A 24150-nucleotide genomic window follows, 5' to 3' on the forward strand; every position below is an offset into this window, starting at 1 on the left:
GAGGATGGGGATTAACCACTATGCTTACCATGATGAAAAACATATATAAGTTACAGTTTCTGTTTTATAAAAGTGCACTTAACTTTTTGAACTTTGAGATTTGGAAGCAGAATATAATCAGATTACTTTCATTTAAGTATTCAGAAATGTGTAGAAGATGAAAAAATGGCTGTTAAGAGAGTCATAAGTCCTAGTGAGTCTGACCAACAACAGTTACTTCTTTCAGCAATTAAAAATAATGTACCCAAGTATATAACTCATAAATCACTGGTAGTGGTTATTAGTTACATAGAAATTATTTCTAAGGAAGAAATATTAATAGTTAAAGTTAAATGAAACAAACTAAACAAGCAATTACTATTCACTGGAATAAAAGCCTGTTCTGAAAGAGACAGAAAACTAGTTGTGAATGTGCAAGATAATTTTCAGCTTGGCATATCCTTAATACGTAAGAAAAAAAGAATCCTAGAATTTATCTATCTATCTTAAGTTTTCTCAGGCAATCTCATACCCATTGCCAGACCAACAACATATATGTTACATATCTGCTCAAATGTCATATATTCAGAGGATTCCCCTGATCATTCAATCTAAAATAGCCCTTGTCACTACCCTAAACACACTTCTTTTTTTTAAGTTTAGTTATTCATTTTTTGAGAGAGACACAGAGCAAGCGAGAGCGAGCAGGGAAGGGGCAGAGAGAGGAGACACAGAATCCAAAGCAGATTCCAGGCTCTGAGCTGTCAGCACAGAGCCCGATGTGGGGCTTGAACCCATGAACTGTGATACCTGAGCTGATGTTGGATGCTTACCCAACTGAGCCACCCATGCACCCTGGGAGAGGGAGAATCTTAAGCAGGCTCCACGCCCAGCACAGAGCCCAATAGAGGGCTTGATCTCATGACCTTGGGATCATAACCTGAGCCAAAAATCAAGTCGGACACTTAACCAACTGAACCACCCAGGCACCCCTAAACACACTTTATTTTAATTCACAGATCTTACTACCTGCTGACATTACATACATATATATTTCCTATCTGTCTAGATAGATTTCCTATCTCTATTTCTGTCTAGACTAGAAATAGAGAACAAGCTCAGTGGGCAGACACTTTATCTACCATGTTCACTGTTGTACCCTTCCTTAGCATCGAAATGGTGGTTGACAGAAAGTAGGCTCAACCCTGTCCTGTTCTGAGCTCTATACGGAAATATCCAACTGCTTATTCTACATCTCCATCTAAATGGCTCTTTAGTACCTAGAATTCAACATTTCCAAAAGGAGACTAAGATCTATGCCCAACCCCACCCTTAATGATAATAGCAGAAGTAATAGAATCACTAATCACCCGGAAACCTGAGCCAAAAACTTAGAAGTCATCCTTGATTCCCCCCTTTCCCTCACGCACCAAGTCCAACCAGCAACCATCTTCTCACAATCTCAAATTGGCACTGTTCCCCATCTCAATCTTCCAACCTAATTCAAGCCATCATGATCTTGAACCTAACTACTACAATACTCACCTTATTTCTTGCTTCTTATCCACTCTAAATTCTTTTTGTAAAAGATCATCATCATGCTTACAACTCTTAACTGGCTTCCTACTATTCTTCATATAAGAAACTAAATCTTCAACATGGTCTTTGGCCCTGCTTCCTTTTACATGCTCATGAATCAATCATTAAAGCAAAACTATTAGCCACTTATTTTGACAATAACATGGATTTACCTTCACAATATTTAGTAAAATTAAATTTCTAGAAATCAAACACATGAAAAATAACAAATCTGAGATTTTTAAAGTTCTGTTACATTCATAAACATTAATATGAAATGTTTCCATTTCATATTAAAACATTTAGGGGCACCTGGGTGGCTCAGTCAGTTGAGTGTCCAACTTTGGCTCAGGTCATGATCCTGCAGTTTGTGGGTTCTAGTCCTGTGTTGGGCTCTGTGCTGACACCTCGGAGCCTGGAGCTTGCTTCAGATTCTGTGTCTCCCTCTATCTGCCCCTCCCCTGCTCATGCTCACTCTCTTCTCTCTCTCTCAAAAATAAACATAAAAAAAAAAATCTAGTCAACTGTCCTTCTACAATATTCACTGGGCATCCATGTCTATAGGTGCAAATATAGAAATATTCACAAAATACGCTAATTAAAAAAAAAAGACAGGATATGAAATGGTGTGTAGAGTATAAACTTTCTTTATTAAAAAAGAAATCAGGGAGGGGGCTGGATACAGATATTTATGTAGATTAATTAAGGGTTAAAGAATAGGAAAGATTTCTTGAAACTTACCTTTTTTACATTGTTCAAATATAATTTTTATTTATTTTTATTATTTTATATATTCTACACATCATTATTTTATATATTCTACACATTCATTTATATACAAAATATATTTTACTATTTTGTATAAATTATTATGTATGTTTTACTTTTATAATTTTTAAATAATCTTTTTAAAAGATGTGTCAAAGGAAATTATTATTAGTTCCACTGAAATAAAATCTCCATGTTTATCATCCCTCACATTTCATGAAAAACAAAAATAAACCTGTTGGGATTTAATCCCTCTAAACTAAGTCAAATATTCAAAAGCAAGAAAATAATGCATGGTTCTTCAGCAACTACGCATAAAGTTTTTCTAGCCACAATCTTCCTGATGATGAAATCGAATAGAAAAAAAAAAAGTTCCAAGTTATAATCACGTTTAGTTTAGAAATACAGAAGAGATTCAACTTGATCCCACTTAATCCCTGTGTATGAAAATTAAATTCATTCTTACCTCGATTTGACAATCTCTTTTTCATATATATCTTCAATGACCTGTTATCAAAAATATAAAAATACTTAATATTTCAAACAAGATTTTTTAATCCTAAATCGATAGTTTTCAGTTACTAAGATTACATAAAATTAGTTGGTTTAGGATAAATATCAAATACTACTGAACTAATAAGAGATTTTTATAATCTCATCACATTTCTCAAAATATAAAATAACAGAAAGCAATGTAGTAGAAGATAATAAAATATATCTACATAAAAAGGTTCGTAGAAACAAGCATTAAATGATACATTCAAGGTGGCTCTATTGTGCAATGGATGGTGCACTGAACTTCTAAAATGATGTATTCATAATATTTCTAGGAAAAATAAAAATTCACAAATCAGAATATTTAAAAAAACTTAATTTTAAAGTATGTGTTATCAGACTCTATCTAAGAATCCTAACAATGTACTTTCAAAACCCAGGCAGTAAATTAGAAGTGTGAAGACATAAAAGAAGCATATTATGACCTAGTTTTCCAAATATACATGATAAGGCCTCAGAATTTTAATTCTTTTGGGTCAGGGCTAAGGAGGCCAGGATGGTGTGATACTTCAGAATTCAGCATTGATAACTGGAAGCCTGATTCAAACTACCCATTTTCATTTCAGAGAGCTAGAACCTTTGCCTAGGACACCTCTAAGGCTCACTCTCCCAATCCACAAAAAGGATCTACTTATACAAAATATCCCATAGAATTGCTATAAATCAGATACCACATGTAAAGAATTCAGGGCAAGCCTTGGCATATGGTGAGTCTTTAACAACACTTACCAGCAGAAGTAACAGCATACTACTAATAATAGTTTAAAAGATCCCACTATAAAATTATGAAGTCCTTTAACATGGTCATATATTTTACTGTAGCTATGTCTTTTATCTGCTCAAAGTTATTTGTCAAGTAAATGTGGGTGACAGAGGGAGGAAGACAGTGAAGCAAACAAGTCTTATTCAATTTAGATAAGATTTCTGTTATTGCTTTTTTTCGATAAAAATTAAAAGTAAATATAATAAAATGAAAGGCATAATCTTTAAATACCAACCTACAATACATTTCTTCTAACCAGGTATAAATAATTTCATTTAGTATTATAACTAGTGTTAACTAAAATGATCTAGATATAATCTTTGAAAATCTTAATAAAGAGCTGAGCCTGGATAGCTCAGTCAGTTAAGTATCTGACTTCGGCTCAGGTCATGATCTCGCAGTTCACAGGTGCAAGTCTGCATCAGGTTCTGTGCTGACAGCTCAGAGCCTGGAGCCTGCTTCAGATTCTGTGTCTCCCTTTTCTATGCCCTTCCCCTGCTTGCGTTCTGTCTCTCTCAAAGATAAATAGAAACATTTTTTAAAACTTTAAAAAATAAAAAGATTTGAAAATCTTAATAATTAGGTTCAACTTAATCTAGTTGTATCATTAAAACTTTCTTGTTATTAGTGAAAAATGACCCCAGGAACCTCCAGACAACATATACAAACACAAACACATACAAATACCATATAAGATAAAGCAAATCTGGTAGTAATTAGAATAATTAATGTACACTGTGTTTATGAATACCTCCCAGTGAATAAAAAGGATTACAGGCAAAACAAAAGCACATTTATAAATGAAACATTAAGCTCAAATTTGGTTAAGGGGATGCCTGGATGGCTCAGTTGGTTACGCGTCCAACTTTGGTTCAGGTCATGATGGTTTGTGAGATCAAGTCCCACACTGAGTTCTATGCTGTCAGTGCAGAGCCCACTTTGGATCCTCTGCACCCCACCCCCCACCCATGGTTCCTCTCTCTCTCAAAAATTAAATATTAAAAAAATAAAAGAAAAAAAAGAAATTTCAGTTAAGTTCAGTTTTACCAAGTGTGCCTAAAGCATCACAACTCAATTTACAATGGCAGAACCTAAAGTGAGTCTTCATTAGCTGACCCTTAAACAGCTATGGAGCTAATCCCTCACGCACTGAAAAATTCATGTCTAACTTTGGATCTTCCCAAAATTTAACTAGTAATAGCCCACTGTTGACCGAAAGACTTACAGATAACACAGTCAATTAACACATTTTATATGATATATGTATTATGTACTGTATTCTTATTGTATTATATACTCTATGGTATATACACCATATACTGTATGCTTACTGTACATACTGTATTATACACTGCTTAAAAAAAAGAATGTTATTAAGAAAACCATAAGGAGAAGAAGACACATTTATAGTACTATACTGTGTTTATATACATATGTAAATAAACTTTTATATACTTACAAAGACATTCATTACATAGTCATTATAATAACAATAAATTTAAAACAATCTAAGAATCTATAAATAGGAAAACATTCAAATTATACACACAATTTTTGAAAAGCCTAACACAACAAAATGATAGTAGAGGTTATCTCTGGGTGGTGATTTTTATTTTCTAATGTATAACTTATGCATTTTCCAAAGTTTTTAACATGAGTAATGTTAAAAAATTTGTTAGTCTGACAATTAGAAAGTGTAATATGAACTTAAAATAGATATTGTGGAATGCTTTTTTTGAATTAGCCCTTAAAAAAAAGATACAAAGAACATACCTATTCAAAAAGACGGCTGTAAACCAAAACTACTTACCTTTATATCAAAAGGTGATTTTTTCTTGATATGAGGAGCCCAGTATTTACATGCTAACTGCAAAAGTAAATCGTATAAACAATAAATCATAGGTTCATATTATTGTCAAGCTCAAAGACTGAGAACATATATCAACAAGCTGTTTTTTAACAAGGTACTATAGGCATTGGGGGACAGAGCAATTCTACCTTCTAGGACTATATGGGCATGCAGGCCAGGAAGCATCTTTGACCCCAACCCACTAAATGCCAGGAGGCCTTGCACTGCACCCTGTCATTGTAATTAAGAAAAAAAAAACAAAAAACCAAAAACCTACTTTTCTAACCACCACTAAAGAAACAGTACAACCCAATTAATAACCAAAGTCAAGTATCTTCAGTATAGAGATAAGAAAACCCAGGAACCTCCTAGAAAGAACACCCTAGAATCTAGAGACTAAATGAGCTACCCCAGGTTACAATTAGTAAAGAGTTGAGCCAGTATTAAAAAAACAGATTCAAAATATTCAAAATCAGGAATATTACAGATTTGGTTTCACCTGGAAATTGTGAATTCTAAACACATGCATTCAATATTTACAGACATTTAGATGGACTGCTTATTATATTCAAGAAAAAAAATGGTTTTATTAATACGTTTTTTTTTTTTTAAAGAAACTCAAGTACAACCTCTTGAAAAACAGAAAATTCTGGCAAGCACAAAGATCTAATATATTCATAAAAAAGTGACTCTGCACAGTGTCTAGTGTATTGGAGGAACTCAAACAATAGCTGATGGACTGATGTGTGCATGCAGACATGGGTATATGGATGAATGAACACATAAAATCAAATCTGAAATGGTACCTCTTCTGTGAAGCTTGCCTCAGTCCTACCGGATGGTGATAATTACTTCTCAATTCTACTGAATAGTATTGTATTTCTGTATTATTAGTCATTTGACTGCTTATCTATCTTTCCTGTCCAGTTAACTGGAACACTAAAGAAACGGGACCTATGTCTTCTTTGCTTCTATAGCTAAGTACTTACACAGAATATACACTCAAAGGGCCTTTCAAGCAGTGAGGACACAGGCCCTGAGGAAGTCTCTCCAAACCAGCATAATAATGGCCCATTTTATATGATATCTTCCTAAACTACCAATCACCCTCCAACCCAAGAAAAAATACTTCACCCCTAGTTATTCTGTGTTAGTCTAATTTTCTCATTCCACTGCCTATGGGCATCTAGCCATCTTTTCTTTACCTCATACCATTAAGAGAGCTGAATCTAATCTGTTTTTATGATTCAGGGTCTTCCAAGAAAATATGTAGATCCTATCTTCTGAGCCAAACTGCTTATTGTAAATACCTGATACAGCTTTTCCTTGGGGTCTAACCTGTAACCTCTCAGACACTACTACTCCAGAGATATCCTGCCCTCCCCAACACTCTCCAGCCTCACATAAAACAGAAACTCTTTCCACTTCCCACTTAATATGGCTATGACAGCACAGACTGTTCAAAATAAATTTTATTAAAAGACAAAAGGCGGGGGCAGCTGGGTGGCTTAGCTGGCTAAGCATTCAACTACGGCTCAGGTCATGATCTCACCATTCACAGGTTCAAGCCTCGTGTCAGGCTCTGTGCTGACAGCTCAGAGCCTGGAGCCTGCTTCAGATTCTGTTTCTCCCTCTCTCTCTACCCCTTCTCCCACTCATGCTCTGTCTGTCTCTCACTCTCTCAAGAACATAAAAAAATTTATTTTAAAGAAAGACAAAAAGGAAGTAAAATACAGTAGCATAAAAAAATTGAGGTCACTAAGTTCAGATCTCTGATCTCTTTAAAACTAAATTTTAAACTCTACATCTTATTCATTTAATAACAATTTAAAAATTCCTTCTCTGGTCAGGTGCTAAGAAATGAAGAAGTAAAGAAGAAAGGAAGAGGAGGAAGAGGAGAAGAAGGAGGAGGAAGAAGAGAAAGAGGAGGAGAAGGAGAAAAAGAGCAAACCACTACCTAAATCCAAGACGTCCCCTCCACCTAGAAAATCTATTTCCTTACATTCTTATTTAGGTATCAAAGTCAATCTAAAACGGTCATCTAGATTTTCTCAATGAGAAGATTCCTTCTGGAAATTCTCTCTTTAGACAAACGTTTTCATTTAAAACTGTATTCTCAAAGCATTTCCCTTTCATCTCTATCCTGGTATTTACCACACACAAGTATTATTATTATTATTATTATTATTATTATTATTATTTTAAATTTTAATGTTTTATTTACTTCTGAGAGAGAGAGACAGAGACAGCGTGAGCAGGGGAGGGTCATAGAGAGAGGGAGATACAGAATCTGAAACAGGCTCCAGGCTCTGAGCTGGCTGTCAGCAGAGTCCAACGCGGGGCTCGAACCCATGAACCGTGAGATCATGACCTGAACCGACTGAGCCACCCAGGCGCCCCCACACTCAAGTATTATGATGAGTCTCCTAAAGTCTCCTTCCAGAAAGTGAACTCCCTAAACACAAGGATCACATTTTACTTATCGCTGTAGCCTAGAAGAGCCCAAAACAGTATCTAGCAAAGACTAGGCACTAATGTTTGCTATCATTGCCCAATACTGGTGAAAATGTTCATCCCTACCACTATATTTTAATGCCCTGGTAGGTTTATCCATGACTTCACTCATTCATTCTTTTAACAAATGCTTACTCATCACACAATGTGTGTCTAGGACAATGCTAGGTACTGGGAGTACACGGGGAATAAAACAGACATGGTCGCTAGCCTCAGCTCTCTCAATCTAATACAGGTTACAATAAACGTTATATGTTTACAAATAATAATCTCTGGGACATTATCAGACCATCCTATAGTTTTAAATACCATCTTAGGTCAACAAATACCAAATTTATATTCAAGCATAGATCTTGCTAAAGTACTCTAGACTCGCACATTCAACTGCCTTCTCAATATTTGCAACTGAGTATCTACCTAACATTTCAGGTTCACCATGGCCAAAACAGATCTCTAAACGTTCACCACAAACACTCTCCTTTCCCATCTCAGGAAATGTCCAAACCATTCACTTAGTTGCTCAAGTGATGCCTGAAGTGTCTCTTCCTCTACCCCTCCACAATCAATCATCATCAAATCCTGCTGCCTCTAGCTTCAGAGTGTATCAGTCTACCCTAATCTTTAATATAGAGGCCACCAGCATCTCTTACCTGGAGTAACTGGTAACCCTATTACTACTTTTGCTTTTTCACTTTCATTCAATTTCCACACATTAGCCAGAATAATCTTTCTAAAATATTATTCACTAGATTGCAATTAAAATTACGGTCTTGAGCGGCACCTGGGTGGCTCAGCCGGTTAAGTGTCCAACTTTGGCTCAGGTCATGATCTTGAAGTTTGTGGGTTCAAGCCCTATGTTGGACTCTCTCTTGTCAGAACAGAGCCCATTCAGATCCTGTCACTTCCACGCCCTTCTCTCCTCTCAAAAATAAATAAACATTAAGAAAATTAATTAAAAATACCTTACTGCATTAAGAATGAAATCCAAACTTTTTATCTCAGCCTCCAAGTGATCTGATCCCTACATACTCTGTCCTCATTTTATAACCATTCTCTCTCTTATTTTTTTGAAAAAGTTTTCAGTTTATTTGTTTATTTTGAGAGAGAGAAAAACAGCACAAGTCAGGGAGGGGCAGAGACAGAAGTAGAGAGAGAATCCCAAGCAGACTCCACACTGTCAGCACAGAGTCTGACACAGGCTTGAACCCACTAAACCATAAGACCATGACCGGAGCAGAAACAAAGAGTGGGACACTTAACTAACTGAGCCACCCAGGCGCCCCCTCTCTCTTATTTCTTATGTTTGCTATCCTGGCTTTCTTGATATTCACACCATAAGGCATTTGCACTTGCTATTCCCTGGACTGTTTTCCTGTTCTTCCCAAAACTGGCTCCTATTCTGCAGTCAGGTCTTAGCTCAAATGTCACCTCAAAGAGGACTTTCCTGACAGCTTTTCATACACCCCACCCCAATCACTACCACAACACCCTGCTTCATTTCCCTGACAGCACTTATTACTGTGTGAAACTACACTGCTTATTTGCCTGACTCCTCTCTGTAAAATGTAAACTCCTTAAGATAAGGCAACTAATAAATGGGGCTTTAACCACGAAAATGCAGGTAAATGGGAAAAGGGAGCTCTAATCTAGTTTAAGTTGTCAGGAAAGCTTCTCCAAAGTAATGTAGGTTGATGACAATGAATTAAGCATATAAAGGAAGATGGGAGAAAATGAGGATCCTGAGCAGAAGGAACAATGTTGAAAGACCAGGAGGTGAAAGACAGCATGGCAAATTCAAATACAAGCAGTATGGCTGAAGCACAGAGTTAGACAGAGAGAGGAAAGGGGCACCTGGGTGGCTCAGTCGGTTAAACAGCTTAGGTCATGATCTCACAGTTTGTGAGTTTGAACCCCATGTCAGGCTCTGTGCTGACAGCTCAGAGCCTGGAACCTGCTTCGAATTCTGTGTCTCCCTGTCTCTCTGCCCCTCTCCACTCACACTTTGTCTCTCTCTCTCTCTGTCTCTCTCAAAAAACAAATATTTTAAAAGAGAGAGAGAGAGAGAGAGAGAGAAATGGATGTAAGCACAGGCCAGATCTCATAATACTTAGAAGGATCCTAGTCATTACCCTAAGGGAAACTAGAACTCTTTAAAGATTTTAAGAAGGTAAGAGATATGATCAGATATGCATTTGCATGAAATCACTGACAGCAATATGAAGAATGGGCTGGAGAAGAGCAAGAGGAAAGACGAAGAGATCTGGATGTCAAGGTCCAGAGAGAAAAACAAGGGCGACCTGACAGGAAGCAGGCAGATTTAAAAGATATTTAGAATATAAGCATGTAGAATGTAACGATTAGTTATGTTGCTGAGGGCTAAAGGGCTGTGTTTCCCTAACCACAGCCAACCGCGGTTCACAATGCAACATAGTATACAGGTTCTAAATGAACGCTCTTGGATAAAACGATTTGCTCTTCAGAGATGCATCTACTTGGAACAGGTGTCTTTTCAGGCTCTCATCACTCCACCCAAAGCCTAGGTTATTCTACGGCTAAGAAAAACCCCATTCCTCCGTTAGGAATCATCTCTGCTACGAAACTTTGCCAGTCTCAAATAGGCTAGGGTGCTGTTTCTTCTGGGAAGAAACAAGTGCATGAAGTGACGAGCAAATGCCTCCAGGATGCTCCCAGTCCCAAGGAAAACCCCACCTCCCAGGCCTTGGGGCCTCGACATCCTCCCTTCACACACACCAGACTCGACGAAGCGCACCTGAGTTACGAACTCGGCGTTGATCTGGGACACCGTAGGAGCCACGATTTTCTTGGGCTGAGCAGGGGCCGCCATGGCAGCACTCTTATTCCGCTCCAGTAAGGAAAGGTCCGCTAGAAGTAACGGTGAACCCGATGCACTTCCCCCCAAGAAGCAGCCGCGGCTGCCCAATTCCGCGAAGCGAGAGGCAGCTAGCGTGAAGGTCCTCAGCCGTCACACGGTCGCACAAGAAACACACAGAGCAGCCCGTACATTTCCCCGGAAGCGGAACTGATCAGGGCCGGAAGTTCGTGTTAGGCGTTGGGTCTGAGCTAGAGACCGCAAGGGCTTCGGCCTCCTCCGCATGCGCCCCCTAGCGTACAGCTGAGAGAACACATCCAGCAGGCTGGACCCCATCTCAGAGCTGCATCAGGTAGGTGGTGTTGAGTGAGGGTTTTTCGTGGTAGAGTTGCAGGGGACGGGGAGACTTGACGGTTCCCTCCATCCTAAGCGGGGGAAAAACAGTAGTGAAAAAAAGATAGGCTTGGGTATGCCGGGCTCATTTTTAACTGTTTTTAACAGATTCATGGAAGTACAAGTTGACATACAATGAACCACGTGCACATATTTGGAGTGTAACATTTGATCCATTTTCAGTCATACATCCGTGAAACCATTACCAAAATCAGGATAATACGCATATGCAGCGCCCCTCAAAGTTTCCTCATGACTTTTGCAATCCATCCCTGTTGCCAGACTAGGGGAAAACAGGGCTACCAGATAAAAAGGGGCTAAGAGGTTAGTGACTGAAGAGGTAATGGATGAAGTAGGTGTAAAATGCATTTTCAACATGAAAGACAAAACTAGAACAGTAACCGGAAGGACAGATGAAAATGAAGTTGTTTGTCTCAAGGGCTAATTTTTTTTTTTTTAAATATTTTTATTTATTTCTAGAAGAGAGAGACAGCGTGAGCAGGGGAGGGTCAGAGAGAGAGGGAGTCACAGACTGAAACAGGCTCCAGGCTCTGAGTTGGCAGTCAGCACAGAGCCCGACGCGGGGCCCCGAACCCACGAACCGCGAGATCATGACCCAAGCGAAAGTCGGACGCATAACCGACTAAGCCACCCAGGCGCCCCTCAAGGGCTAATTCTTTTTAGGCTAGGTGCAGTGGCAATTTTTGATCACCTATCCTCCCTTCTTTCCAAACACAACTTCAGCTTTCGCCATTATCCATATCCATACTGTTTTATATTGTATGTGTGAAATAGAAAACATAAAAAGATGCATTCTCTTGCTTTCCGGAAGCATGCAGTTTTGTTCAGTGATCGTCAAAGGGTAATACTCTCAATACAGCAGTAACAGCCAAGCTGCATAAATGCAAATTCTTGGGCCCAACACCAGACATCAATAACTGCAGGTGCGGCTTAGCAATCTATGCTTTTAACAAACCCTCCACATGATTCCAGTGCACACACTAAAGTTTGAAAACCACTGATCAACAGTGACAATAGAGTTATGAATGAAAAGCAGTGCGAACATAGGGCATGGAGTGTTTAAGGCAGATCAGAAAGGCTTCCAGAGGAAGTTGTAATATTTAAGTTCAAACTCAAAGAATGAATAGAAATTTGCCAATTTGGATCCAAAATATTATGTTCCATATTCATTTAATGATACCATTGCACTATTTATCTTTATATTCTTTCCCCCTCTTAATGCTAACAGAGTTAGCCCTGAAATTTAAGCTCTCCTAACCAGCAATAGGAAGCTCCACAAGATATGAATGTTCTTTCCGATTCTGAAAAGCAGATATTCTGTATCATCAAACAAACCTTGCTTGGGATGCCTGGCTGGTTCAGTAGATAGAGCCTGCAACTTGATCTCAGAGCTCTGAGTTCGAACTCCCGTGTTCAGTGCAGAGATTACAAAAACAAACAATAGTCCTTGCAAATGTTATTTCTAACAAAGAATTCTCATTAAGTTACCTAGACTTCAAAGATTGTTGCTATGTCTTAAAACTGTAGTTCTAATAGGTTATCTTCCATAAAAGGTGAATTAAAATGTTTTCCGGGTGTCTGGCTGGCTCAGTCAGTAGAACATATGACTTGATCTTAGGGTTGTGAGTTCGAGTCCCCCATTGGGATGCAGATTACTTAAAAATAAAAAAAAATAATATATCAGTTCATCATTTCTAAAAAAAAAAAGTTTTCTGCAAGCCAGTCTGAAACACTTTAGTTTTCCCCCCATAGTTATGGACAACCAAAAATCCGGTTCAACTAAATTTCTTCTTTGAATTCAAGAGTTTGAAAGTCTGTTTCTAATTTAAAATAATAGTAGATAAACAAGAAAGAGACAAGAATATACACAGAACTAATTCTGTATTTCTTAGTACAAATCTGGAAAGGAAGGCCAGAGAATACATAGTTAAGCAGGTAGATCATGTGACATGTGATGGAGTTAACATATCCTTTTGTAGGTGATAAGAAGCTATTAGGGGTGCCTGGGTGGCTCAGTCGGTTAAACACCTGACTCAGGTCTTATCTTGTGGTTTTTGAGTTTGAGCCCCACATCAGGCTCTGTGCTGATAGCTCAGAGCTTGGAGCCTGTTTCAGATTCTGTGTCTCCCTCTTTCTCTCAAAAATAAACATTAAAAAAAAAAAGCTATCAAAGAAATGTAATAAAAAGGAAAAGTAAAATATAAGTTGGGGAACCTGGGTGGCTAAGTTGGATAAGTGTCCCACTCTCCTTTTTGGCTCCGGTCACAATCTCACAGTTCTTGGGTTCAAGCCCCACACTGTTAGCATGGAGCCTGCTTAAGGGTCTCTTTCTTCCTCTCTCTCAAAATAAATAAACTTTAAAAATAGATAAAAATGGAAATGATTAAATATCCATGTTAGGAAATTCAGTATAGAAGGTGGATTGGAGTGGGCCCGGGAGAGTGTTTGGCAATCAGTACCTTATGCCAGTATTATGTGATTTTCCCTTTTTAAATGAAAAAAAAAAAAGTCCAAACCGTGTAATTTTAAAGTTTATTTTTAAAATATTGTGAAATTTGAATTCTTCAAGCCTCTTAACCACCATCTACTTTCCTTCAACACACACACATTTTGTCCTAAAATTGTTGGCCCTACTGTAGTACAAATCAAGAAACAGTAATTCCACTAACTCAGCCAATCAAACTACTTCAGGAAGTAATCATGCTATAGCCTGGAATCACCCAAACAAAAATTTTTTAATAAATCTCTTTAAAGATATTTATAAAGTTTATTTTTTCAGAAAACCAAAGTGATTGATTCAACAATACTAATAGTACTAGCATGCAGCAAATCATCATGTAACATCTAATGTTTAATCTTCTTATGGATATATACCGTTTATTTTCATTCCTATAAAGTTTCCACAAGAAGCTTGCAATGATAAAGATAAAATAAGTATTTTGTTACAGGTACTTCAAATAGCACTACAGTACATCTTTGACAAAATTTGTACAATATTCCAACTTTCAATATGAAACAGCTTAAAAAGGCATGGGCCAAAAAAAAAAAATGATAGTATCACTTAAGCAAATAAAGTCTAATAATCATACAAGCACAACACTATTAGAACTCTCCCTGTTTGGGTTGGGAAAGGACTAAATGAGACATTTACTCCAAATAAAATTACATAGTTTCAGAAAATCCCAAAATACATAACTTCAGACAAAAACCTCTTGAACCTATATTCTTGAAAAACAGGAAATAGGTATTCCTTGCTTTTATGTAATAGGTATGTTGTTGAAGTTTTGTGTACAACAAATTCTGTAAACTATCATCTTGCTTGCACTAGAGGAACAGATCTGAAGGAAATCTAAGATAAATTATTCTTTAAAACATAAGATTCTCCTGCACATTTATACATCATTGGGCATTCTATCTGTACTGTTTTATCTCTGTATATTAAACCCAAGTTTCTCAACATGCATTTGGAACAGGAGATACCAACCTCCCCTCCTTTCTCCTGCTACACACAGTTCTTAGAGTATGACACAGAGCTTACAAAGCAAAGAATGTTGATTTATCCATTCTCAAGAGGGCTTGCCACTGTATTTAAGTGTGGCTAGGACAAATACCCATCTGTTCTCACTTCAGAAAGGTAATGGTTATTTTCTTTTATTACTAAGAAATCTCATTCAAAGATTTTTCCTAAAAAATGGCAAATATGAAGGACAATTCGTGATTATGTCTTTTATAGCTTAGATTCAATATTTCCCAAATTATGACAGTGCTGTTTAGGATACCTTCGATTCTGCAAGCATTTTATTCCTATATAGGAACGATTACCTTATCAAAACAATTTGCAAATTATCAAGATAACATTTTTTAGCATTAGATTCTTGCAAGAAACATAGACTTAAAAACTCGAACTAGACTTGGAGCACCTGGGTGCCTCACTTGGTTAAGTGTCCTACTTCAGCTCAGGTCATGATCTCATGCTTTGTGGATTTGAGATCCGTATCAGACTCTGTACTGATGGCTCAGAGCCTGGAGCCTGCTTTGTATTCTCTCTCTCTCTCTCTCTCTCTCTCTCCTCCCTCCCCCACTCATACTTTGCCTCACTCTCTCTCTCAAAAATAAATAAACATTAAAAACAACACTAGAACTAGACTGAGCATTGCCATGTGATCAAACAGATTTAGTTAAGTCACATGACCATTCAATTCATGAGACATTAAAACAAATTTTACTAAAGTAAATCAAAATCTTGTGGAGATGCAGATCTAGAGGGGAGTCTTAAGTCTACAGTTACTGCTGTCAATCATTAAGTAAATAGATGAATTGCATTTATTCCTCTGGAAAGATAACACTGCATACAGATCATCAAAAAGATGATGGCACTTGGAAAATATTCCTGATAAGTAAACATGGTAAATGTATACAGGAGCATCCTAACCTCTCCTACTTTTAAATTTGGGAAAAACAGCAAGCTGGGCAAAAAAAACAAAAAACAAACAAAAAAAAACCCCCACAATTCTCATTACCTGCGGAAAAGAAGGTGAAGCTACCAGAATCCCAAGAATGAATAGCTTGCAAAAGGCCAATGAAAATAATACTATGACTTTCTCATCCATTTTCACTTTTATATTTTTTACTTACAGGAAAAAAAATTTCTAATGGAATTTGAGCCATAGGTGGACAAAATTATGCTTTTATGGGAAATATAAAAAAAAAAAATGTAGTGGGGCTATTGGCTGCAGCCAAAAACCAATTTTTACCTCTCAGTCTTCTGAGTATATCTAATAGGAGATGGCATGCCTTAAGGAGTAAGTCCTTTAAAAAATTAATGAACTGAGTTATTGTACCATATCATGGATTTATATTTTCAATACAGCCAAAGTATACATTAAAATAAAATAAATGCTTACTGTGTGGCATCAAACCATGCTATTCCCCCTAAAAATTAATTTGGCTCTTCCTAAAACATTCTATTAATTTTCTGTACTGCATCTTGCTTCCTACTCTGCAGGACAAGCAACTGCCTATGAAATCACCCGACCTAGTGAAGGCCTTTTGATAAAAATACATTTTAAATGATACAGGCTTCAAGAACAAGATTATCAGAAACCACAAATGTGTTACTGGTTCTATCAGTTCCATAACTGAATGTGAGAACCACTTTCTCTTGGGATTAGTCATTCCTTAAAGTGAGTAAGTTGATGTCTCTTCCAGTGAGGAGCCTGTCTGAATGTTTTGCCACAAACTGAGCATTCAAATGGCTTCTGCCCTGCGTGAATTAGATAGTGTCTTTCCAGTTTAGATGGAGATCTAAAACTCTTGGAGCAAACGCTGCATTGGTAGAGAAGGCCGTCATTCCTCTCCGTGGGCCCTGAATAACCGCAACAGTGACTGTGAAGGCTCGGCTCTGATTGCAGAAGTACACTAGCAAGATAGGGCTGCCTGTTCCGATAGGGGGGACTAACAATGAAATCCTCTGATTCTGCCTTAACTTTTATTTCTGATATTTGATCCGACTCTGAGGCCTCATATTTTTGGAAACCAAGCATCTGACATTGTTGGGAAGCATTATAGTTAACATTATCACCTGGGTGAATGAGAAGTTGGTTCAAATTTTCAAATTCTACTTGGCAAAGAGATCGTCTATAAGGAATCTTCTCAATATGAGTTAATTTGTGTCTTTTTAAGTGAGCTGACTGTCTGAAGGATTTCCCACAAACGTTACAGCCAAAAGGCCTCTGTCCAGTATGAATTAAATAGTGTCTTTGCAGTTTGGATATAGAAGGAAACACTTTCTCACATTTGTCACAAGGACACATCTTATGTCCAGTATGTAGGTTTTCGCTTGGAACTGAAAAACCACACTTCAGCACTTCACAGTTATCAAAGAATTCCTCACCTGATGAACCGTAGATAGATACGTCTTTATTATTCACTGAATTATCTATTGGTAACATGTTTTCTGTCGTAAGGATACCTTTCAAGTTTTTACCCACATTTTGGTTCTGGAAGTGTTTTTGCCAAGAAAATGGCAAAGCCAAAGTTTTCTTCTTTTTATTGCCAACTGCCTTGTATGTTCCATGTATGCCAAGAGGACCCATAAATGTTCTCTGGGTTTGTTCAGGGCTCTGCTCACCAGAAAGAAGATCACAATTTTTCAAGAAATTGTTTTTAAATACTTTTTTCTCAGATCGAAGATTATCTAATTTCTTACCCCCAGCACGTTTAAGTTTAGCTAAGATTTTTTTAACAACGGTTTTATAGTTGTAGCTTCTTTTGAGCCTGCTTGGCATTTTGCCACCTCTGGCAGGGAAACACTTATGTCCATTGAGAATCTGCTCTGATTCAAAACACTCTTCACACTCTGGACACTGAAAAGGGACGATATAAATAGAGTGGACATCAAGTGGATTAGTCTCCTCAGACTCACCTAAATCACCATTTTCAAAACCATCCTGCTTTGCGTTTAATTTATTAGGTAGAGGGCATGATTCTGGACTCTTCACCTTTAATGAAAGAGTCTGAAAGGTCTTATTCCTGGTATGGATTTGTTTATGCTTCAGAAGTTTGCTTTGAATCTTAAATCCTTTTTGACAAAAACAACATTGAAAAGGTCTTTCTTCCGAATGTGTGAGTTGATGAATTTTTAAGTGAGTAGACTGTCGGAAAGACTTACTGCACAGGACACACTGAAAAGGCCTCTGACCAGTATGAATAAGTGCATGCCTATCAAGTTTTGATTGCGATGGAAACATCTTGCCACAGATCGTACATGCATGAATATTCTTTCTTTTCTTTGTAGGGCTGTATGTGGGATCAGATTTAGAGCACGGATGCAATGCCCATCTTTCCTCTGTGGTATGAGTATGATACATCCCATATACCGGCTTTTCTTGCTTGGCCTCCAACAATCTTCTGACCTGTTTAACATCATTCTGGTAGGTTTCATTGTGAAGTTGCTGGTGCTTCACAAACGTCTTCAGATTTTTAAAGTGGCGTTGACAAATGCTACATTTAAAAGGTAGATTATGAGTTAGTTGATGTCTCTCCAGATGAACCAGTTGCCTAAAAGTTTTATGACACACATCGCATTCAAATGGCTTTTGACCAGTATGAATGAGATAATGCCTAGCTAATTTTGATGGTGTTTCAAAGTGCTTGAAGCAAATATTGCAAATATATGGCCTGTTTCTAGGTAGTTTGTTGGCTACTACACACTGTTGAATCTTTAGCATTTTTAAATTTTCAGCCATCATATTCTTCAGTGATATACGCTGATGAATTCCATGTTCTTAAACTCCACAGATGTCTAAAAATTAAAAGTAAAAATGTATTAATTTAAAATGTATTCATATGGAAAGAAATAATTTGTCTTTTGGCTAAAGATATTAAGGGTATAGGGGAACCTGGACTTTTTCTATGTTTATAAGTAAGTTAATAACCATTTCAGATGAATACTTTAGAATCCTAAAACTTCATAAATAGAAATGATGAGTCTTTAAAAGAAATCTCTAGGGGTGCCTGGCTGGCTCAGGAGGTAGAGCATATGACTCTTGATCTCAGGGTTGTGAGTTCAAGGCCCATGTTGGGTGTAGAGTTTACTTAAAAAACAAAACAAAACAAAATAAAATTGGGGGCGCCTGGGTAGCTCAGTTGGTTCATGTGAATTCAACTCAGTTCATAATCTTGTAGTTCCATAGTTTAAGCCCCACATTGGACTTTCTGCTGTCAGCACAGAGCCCATTTTGGATCCCATCTCCCTCTCTCTGCCTGTCCATTGCCTCACTCATGCCCTCTGTCAAAAATAAACATTAAAAGAGGGAAATTTAAAAAAACAAATTAAAAAATAAATCTCTAAAAATCAATATAATTTAAAGCTAGATTTCTAATTGAGATAATACATTATAAGGGGACTGAAACGAATTTCTTAACACTAAAGAGACCTTTTAATTCCGATTTTCCTAGTTCTCTATTAAGTAGCTTTGCCAGTATTTGCTTTGTCATTAAAAAAAAAAAACTAGAAAGGTAAGAAGTGTAAGAATCAAAATATAATACTAAAAATAAGATGTAATTTGCATTCAATTATAGCATACTATAGGCACAATCTGAGAAAGGAATGTTTCAGATATCAAAGTTGGATTTCTTAGCCACCTCATTAACAGTATTTATTTAGATATTTATTTTTATTTTTATTTTTATTTAGAGAGAGTGTGAACGGGTCAAAGGGGCAGAGGGAGAAAGAGACAGAATCCCAGGCAGGATCCATGAGCCTGATGCGAGACTTGATCCCATGACCCTGGGATCATGACCTGAGCCAGAATAGAGTCAGCTGCTCAACCGACTGAGCCACCCAGGCGCCCCTGACAGTATTTACTTTTAATTACTTCTTTGGACCAAGAAAGACAACATGGACAGCTGGGAGAAAATGGCCCCGATAACCTGGCTTCTAGTCCTAGATTTGCCACCATATGACCTCAGTGACAGAAAGAAATATAGATTCTTCATCTCTAAAATGGGGGAAATGCCTCCCAGCCTGCCTACCACATCCAGTTGTGAGAATCCACAGAGATAATGCATCCGAATATGCTGGAAAACTGTGAAGCAATATACAAATGTAAGTTATTACTTAGCTCAACACTGATCAGATTTTAAAACTTTATCCTTGTCTACATAATTTTTGGGGGGTTTCTACCTAAGAAATGAACACATTAGCTAAATTTGTAGTTTTTTATTTCTTCATTGCATTTTGTTGTGCAGCTCCCAAAAGACAGGTACAAAAGCACTGAGGCAATTTGGCTACTTCTGTATTTATCAGTGGCTAAGTAATTTGAAAGTTGAGTGTGGTTCACTTTTCAGACAATATAATAAAAGGATCATTTTGGCCTTGAAGTTAATCTGAAGATAAAAATGCTTTCCCTAATATACCCCTGGTTTTTACCAGGTATTTTCACAAAAACTGTATGCCCTATCTTCCCTTTTATCAGAGAAACCAATTTTCTTCTCATCCTTTTACTACTGCATTCTCCTTAAATAAGGGAGTCAGAGATTTAAAAAAAAAAAAAAAAGAAAAGAAAAGCTGTTCTAGCTTTCTCATTCTAATGTTGTTTCTTCTAGTTGAGATCAGAAAGTTGATAAATCTACCAAAAACTCGGTGTTCTTTTGTCAGCTGATTTGGCAAATATCCAACATATATGCTATCTGCTATTAACTGCCTTCTCCTAGAAGACACCTTAAACACAAAACTGCAAACATACCCATTGTGGTTCTCTTCAGCAATCTGAATTAGAAACACACAAAAAATTCATTTATTGGGCAAGTATTTTCTACTAGTTGCTTCATCACAGTGTTTTTCACAGTGTTATGTTGCTACCCATTAATGGATTATGAAATCAATTTAGTGGGTCATAATCAGCATTTTGTTTAATAAAAAGTAGAAAATAACAGAGTGTGTTACATATAGTAAAGATGAATGCTGTTTTGTGAAACTTCTATATAAAGAGGTTAAGAAACTTTGTGGTGAAAGCTGTTCCTAGTATCTCTTCACACAACACTAGACAGAGGAACCCACAACAAATCAATCACTTTATTCAAAATAAACAAATAATCTATTAGGTAAGATTGGGGTGCAGAGGATGAGATAGAATTACTAAGGAAAACTACAGTATATGATTTTCTTCACTTGGCCCATATAACCCCAAAACATTTATCAAAACATTTAATTAAAGGCCAAATGGAATATGCCACATTAGTGTATGCAAAATAAAAGAATCTGACCACAAGCCACTGTATTAATTCACAAAATGTACTATATACCCCAGATATCCGTGTTAGCAACAATCAGCTGTTGGTGCTATTAATATGCATTTTCACTACACAGACTTACTGGTGAGCAACCTCCAAATCCCTAAACATGCTAACACAGCAACAGTTTTGAGGATCTGAGTCATGAATCCAGTAAATTGCCAAGAATTTGGCAATTTATTTCATTCCTGTCAAGGTGGTCAATTAGGACAGTAAGCCAAAATGAAAGTAATAATCAAGCCTTTATTCACTTACTGCCACAGTGCAAGCAAAAGGCAAAAACAAGTATTGGTTCCTCAGGGGCCGTTACACAGAACTACACTAGGTGAGACAAGTGCACACAATCATCTCCCTGCCAAAACAAAAAGGCTTCTGCCTCCTCATGGACCAAGTGAGCCAGGGGGAGAGGAAGGAAGGGCTGGGAGTGGAAAGGTCCTGAGTCAAAACAGAAAAGTACCTCAAACAACTCCCTCCCCCAACCTACTCAAGGAGGTCTTGGTGGACGCCGAGGCACCTGGGAAATACCTCATCCAACATCTTCTGAATGGAGGTACCTGAGCCAACAATGCAGTCTAGTATAAGCCTGGGTAGCAGGAGGGAAGGAGTGAGTCCCTGATTGCAACTCTCTCCAAAAAAACTATAATGCACTGGCCACGCACAAACCTGGTGTAGGCAGGGCTGTTTCCCCCATGAGGCCAGCCAGCCAAAAACATGCAACTGTCTACAGTCGGGCCCCAAAGATCACACAAAGGATTCTGCCCTAGAGCCAACATCCTCAATTCCTACTGTATATTTCTCCTCTTTTAATAGTTTCCATGGAATACTCTTGAAAGAAAATCCCACACTTGAACCACATACAACAACCATCTCCGATTGTAACAGGAAGTGACTATAGTTCCTATGCCAAAAAGTGTCAATGGCTGATCACCTACCACCAGCACTAAGACTGTATATTGTTGTCACTTGGCCTTCACACCATGTGGGAAAGCACTTACTGGGAGCCCTATACTGTTGGAACCATTGGTGGCAACCAGTGATCTCATCTGCTATTTATAAGCGATAGCTTCGGGATCTCCAATGCTCCAAGTGCAGTGCCATACGTACTTATACAGGGCGCACATTAATTTGATAGAGCTCCAAATCCCACCTCTCTGTGCTCTCAATTGATTTTTGTGTTGTTGGTAATAAAAGAAAGAAAGAAAGAAACACAAAGCCAACAAGTGTATTTCTCCTATGTTAAATTGAAAATAAAATATAATAAATCTCAGAGGCTCAACCTGAAGATTATTCTGACAACTGCAAGACAACACTGTTGGAAGATTGTAAAATCTGATTTGAAAACTTCCAACGAGACGCTTCCAGGCTGAAAGCCTGTTGGTGTTTTACTCTTAACACCATTAAAGCGAAGTTAGGATATCACAAAAGCAAGTGAACAAAAAAACTAAAGATCAGAGAAACGTGGATCACTTCCAGCTGGGGAATAATCTCTGGCGACATCGATCACCTTTCCTTCTTTGTGGCCGCTTCCGCCTCACTTCCTCTGGCCCATTCTCGTGGCCTTGAACCCTCACCTCTCGTCCCACAGGGGCTGCAAAGGACAGAGGACCTTGACATCTGGCCGTCGCCTTAAACGTCCACAACCAATAAGCACTCAGGGGGTCCAGCAGAGTCCAGAGACGGCAAAATCCCACACTAGGAAAGGAAGGGTGAAAACTGCTTTGGCCGCAGCCTGGGGAAAATGCCACAGGCGATTCGACCCACAGCAGGGGGAAAGCATCCTTCCTGCGCCTTCCTCTAGGAGACTGCCGCTCCCCTGAGACGCAGTCGGGAGGCGGGGAAGTGGAAAAGGAAAGGGAGCTGAGGTCGTGGCGTCCCCGCTATGGGTCCCCGGACACCTTGAGGGATCGAGGCGGGCCCGACCCTTCCCGAGGTTCGCTCCACCTCACAGACGGACGCCTCAAGTTCGCCTCACGCACCTGGAGCTGGCACGGCCAGGGTAGGCGCGCATCTCAGGGCCCGAACGCCGCGAAGGCAACGAGCGCACGTCCGCAGGGCTGGCGCGGCGACAGGCTGAGCGCGCAGGCGCGGCGCTCGGGAGCGCCCAGGGACGCGGTCCGGCTGGAAACTGGCTCCCCCCGACCCCAGGGCCGCCCTTCCTTAGGCGCGGTCTGCGACTTGGGTGGGGGGCGGTGGGTGGGGGCTCCAGAGATTGGCCCCTACCCCCAGCTCCGCCCACCCCGCACTGCACGTGCGGGCGGAAGAGAATAGATGATTAGTGCGCTTCCGATTGCTCTGACAGTTCGAGGAGATGGATGTGAAGTGCTCAACATAGTGCCTAGAGCGTAGTAAGCCCTCAAATAGCTTTATCATTTATTACTTCTTATATTAAATACAACTTTATAAAGTGATAGGATCTCATTTTAAAAATGAGGAACATAAAAAATGAGGAACATAAGGCTGAGGCGTTGAGAGCTATGTCACATAGCTGATTGATGGCAGAGATGGAATTTGAACACAGGTAGGGTTGTACTAGACCTGCACTTTTAATTCACTGCTTCTTCCCAAATTATAGATAATCTCAGTATTTTATGTGGACACAAGTAAGGGTTAAGTGTTGTTGTTCAGTTACAGACTTGGGTGGTACATTATTACTGAATAAGCTGTTTAGGTATCCACCGGAAATTTTAAGTGCAAAAGACATTGGAAAATTATCGTGGATTTTTGCAGGTTCAGATTGTAACTGTCTCAGCTTGAAGGCGAGGACATGAGAACAGGGAACAAGCACATTTTCTTTCAACTGTAAGTAACTTTCTGCATTACTTTTCAAGGACGACTGACAACAAAAATTATTATTTCTAATGTCGGTATACGTTCCTCTATTTAAAAAGGAAAAAGTTGGGCCAGTGAAAAGTAAGTCTCTATTTTCCATGGGGTAACATGAGGAAATGGCTAATAGAAAATAAGTTTTTGCTTTTTAGATAACAACCTTGGAGGAGTCACATTTGGGAAAAGTTGAAGCCCTTACCGTCAACGGAAGCAGAGACTGAGAAAGGAGGGGGAAAGCGTTAGGTGTCCTGTGGTTAGGATGAGGACGCTGTGTGTTCA

The 24150-nt window shown here is 38.5% G+C and overlaps 2 protein-coding genes across 3 annotated transcripts in view; both read right to left on the reverse strand.

The window, feature by feature from the left end:
* Positions 1-11020, reverse strand: part of AQR (aquarius intron-binding spliceosomal factor) — a 94225-nt gene extending 83205 nt beyond the window's left edge. The window contains exons 1-3 of the mRNA XM_039247259.1: positions 10777-11020; positions 5454-5510; positions 2792-2832 (exon numbers count right to left, since the gene is read on the reverse strand). Coding sequence (XP_039103190.1) covers positions 2792-2832; positions 5454-5510; positions 10777-10851 — 173 coding nt within the window. The 5' untranslated portion in view covers positions 10852-11020. The remainder of the gene's footprint in view (positions 1-2791; positions 2833-5453; positions 5511-10776) is intronic.
* Positions 11021-15327: 4307 nt separating this feature from the next.
* Positions 15328-24112, reverse strand: ZNF770 (zinc finger protein 770). 2 transcript variants are annotated; one of them, XM_039247256.1, is made up of 2 exons: positions 24071-24112; positions 15328-18553 (listed from the first exon to the last, which is right to left on the reverse strand). In XM_039247256.1, exon 2 carries the CDS (start codon positions 18498-18500, stop codon positions 16422-16424), a length of 2079 nt encoding a protein of 692 aa, XP_039103187.1. In that variant the 5' UTR covers positions 18501-18553; positions 24071-24112; the 3' UTR covers positions 15328-16421. The 2 variants fall into 2 exon arrangements, with proteins under 2 accessions (XP_039103187.1, XP_039103186.1); XM_039247255.1 differs by lacking the exon at positions 24071-24112 and adding an exon at positions 23022-23104.
* Between the last annotated feature and the right edge of the window lie 38 nt (positions 24113-24150).

Source organism: Hyaena hyaena, unplaced genomic scaffold (assembly GCF_003009895.1).
Source record: "Hyaena hyaena isolate Hyena2069 unplaced genomic scaffold, ASM300989v1 scaffold_292, whole genome shotgun sequence".
Taxonomy (NCBI): domain Eukaryota; kingdom Metazoa; phylum Chordata; class Mammalia; order Carnivora; family Hyaenidae; genus Hyaena; species Hyaena hyaena.

Coding starts and splice junctions, on each gene's coding strand:
- ZNF770 (XM_039247256.1), bottom strand. CDS start 18,500: ATGATGGCTGAAAATTTAAAAATGCTAAAGATTCAACAGTGTGTAGTA.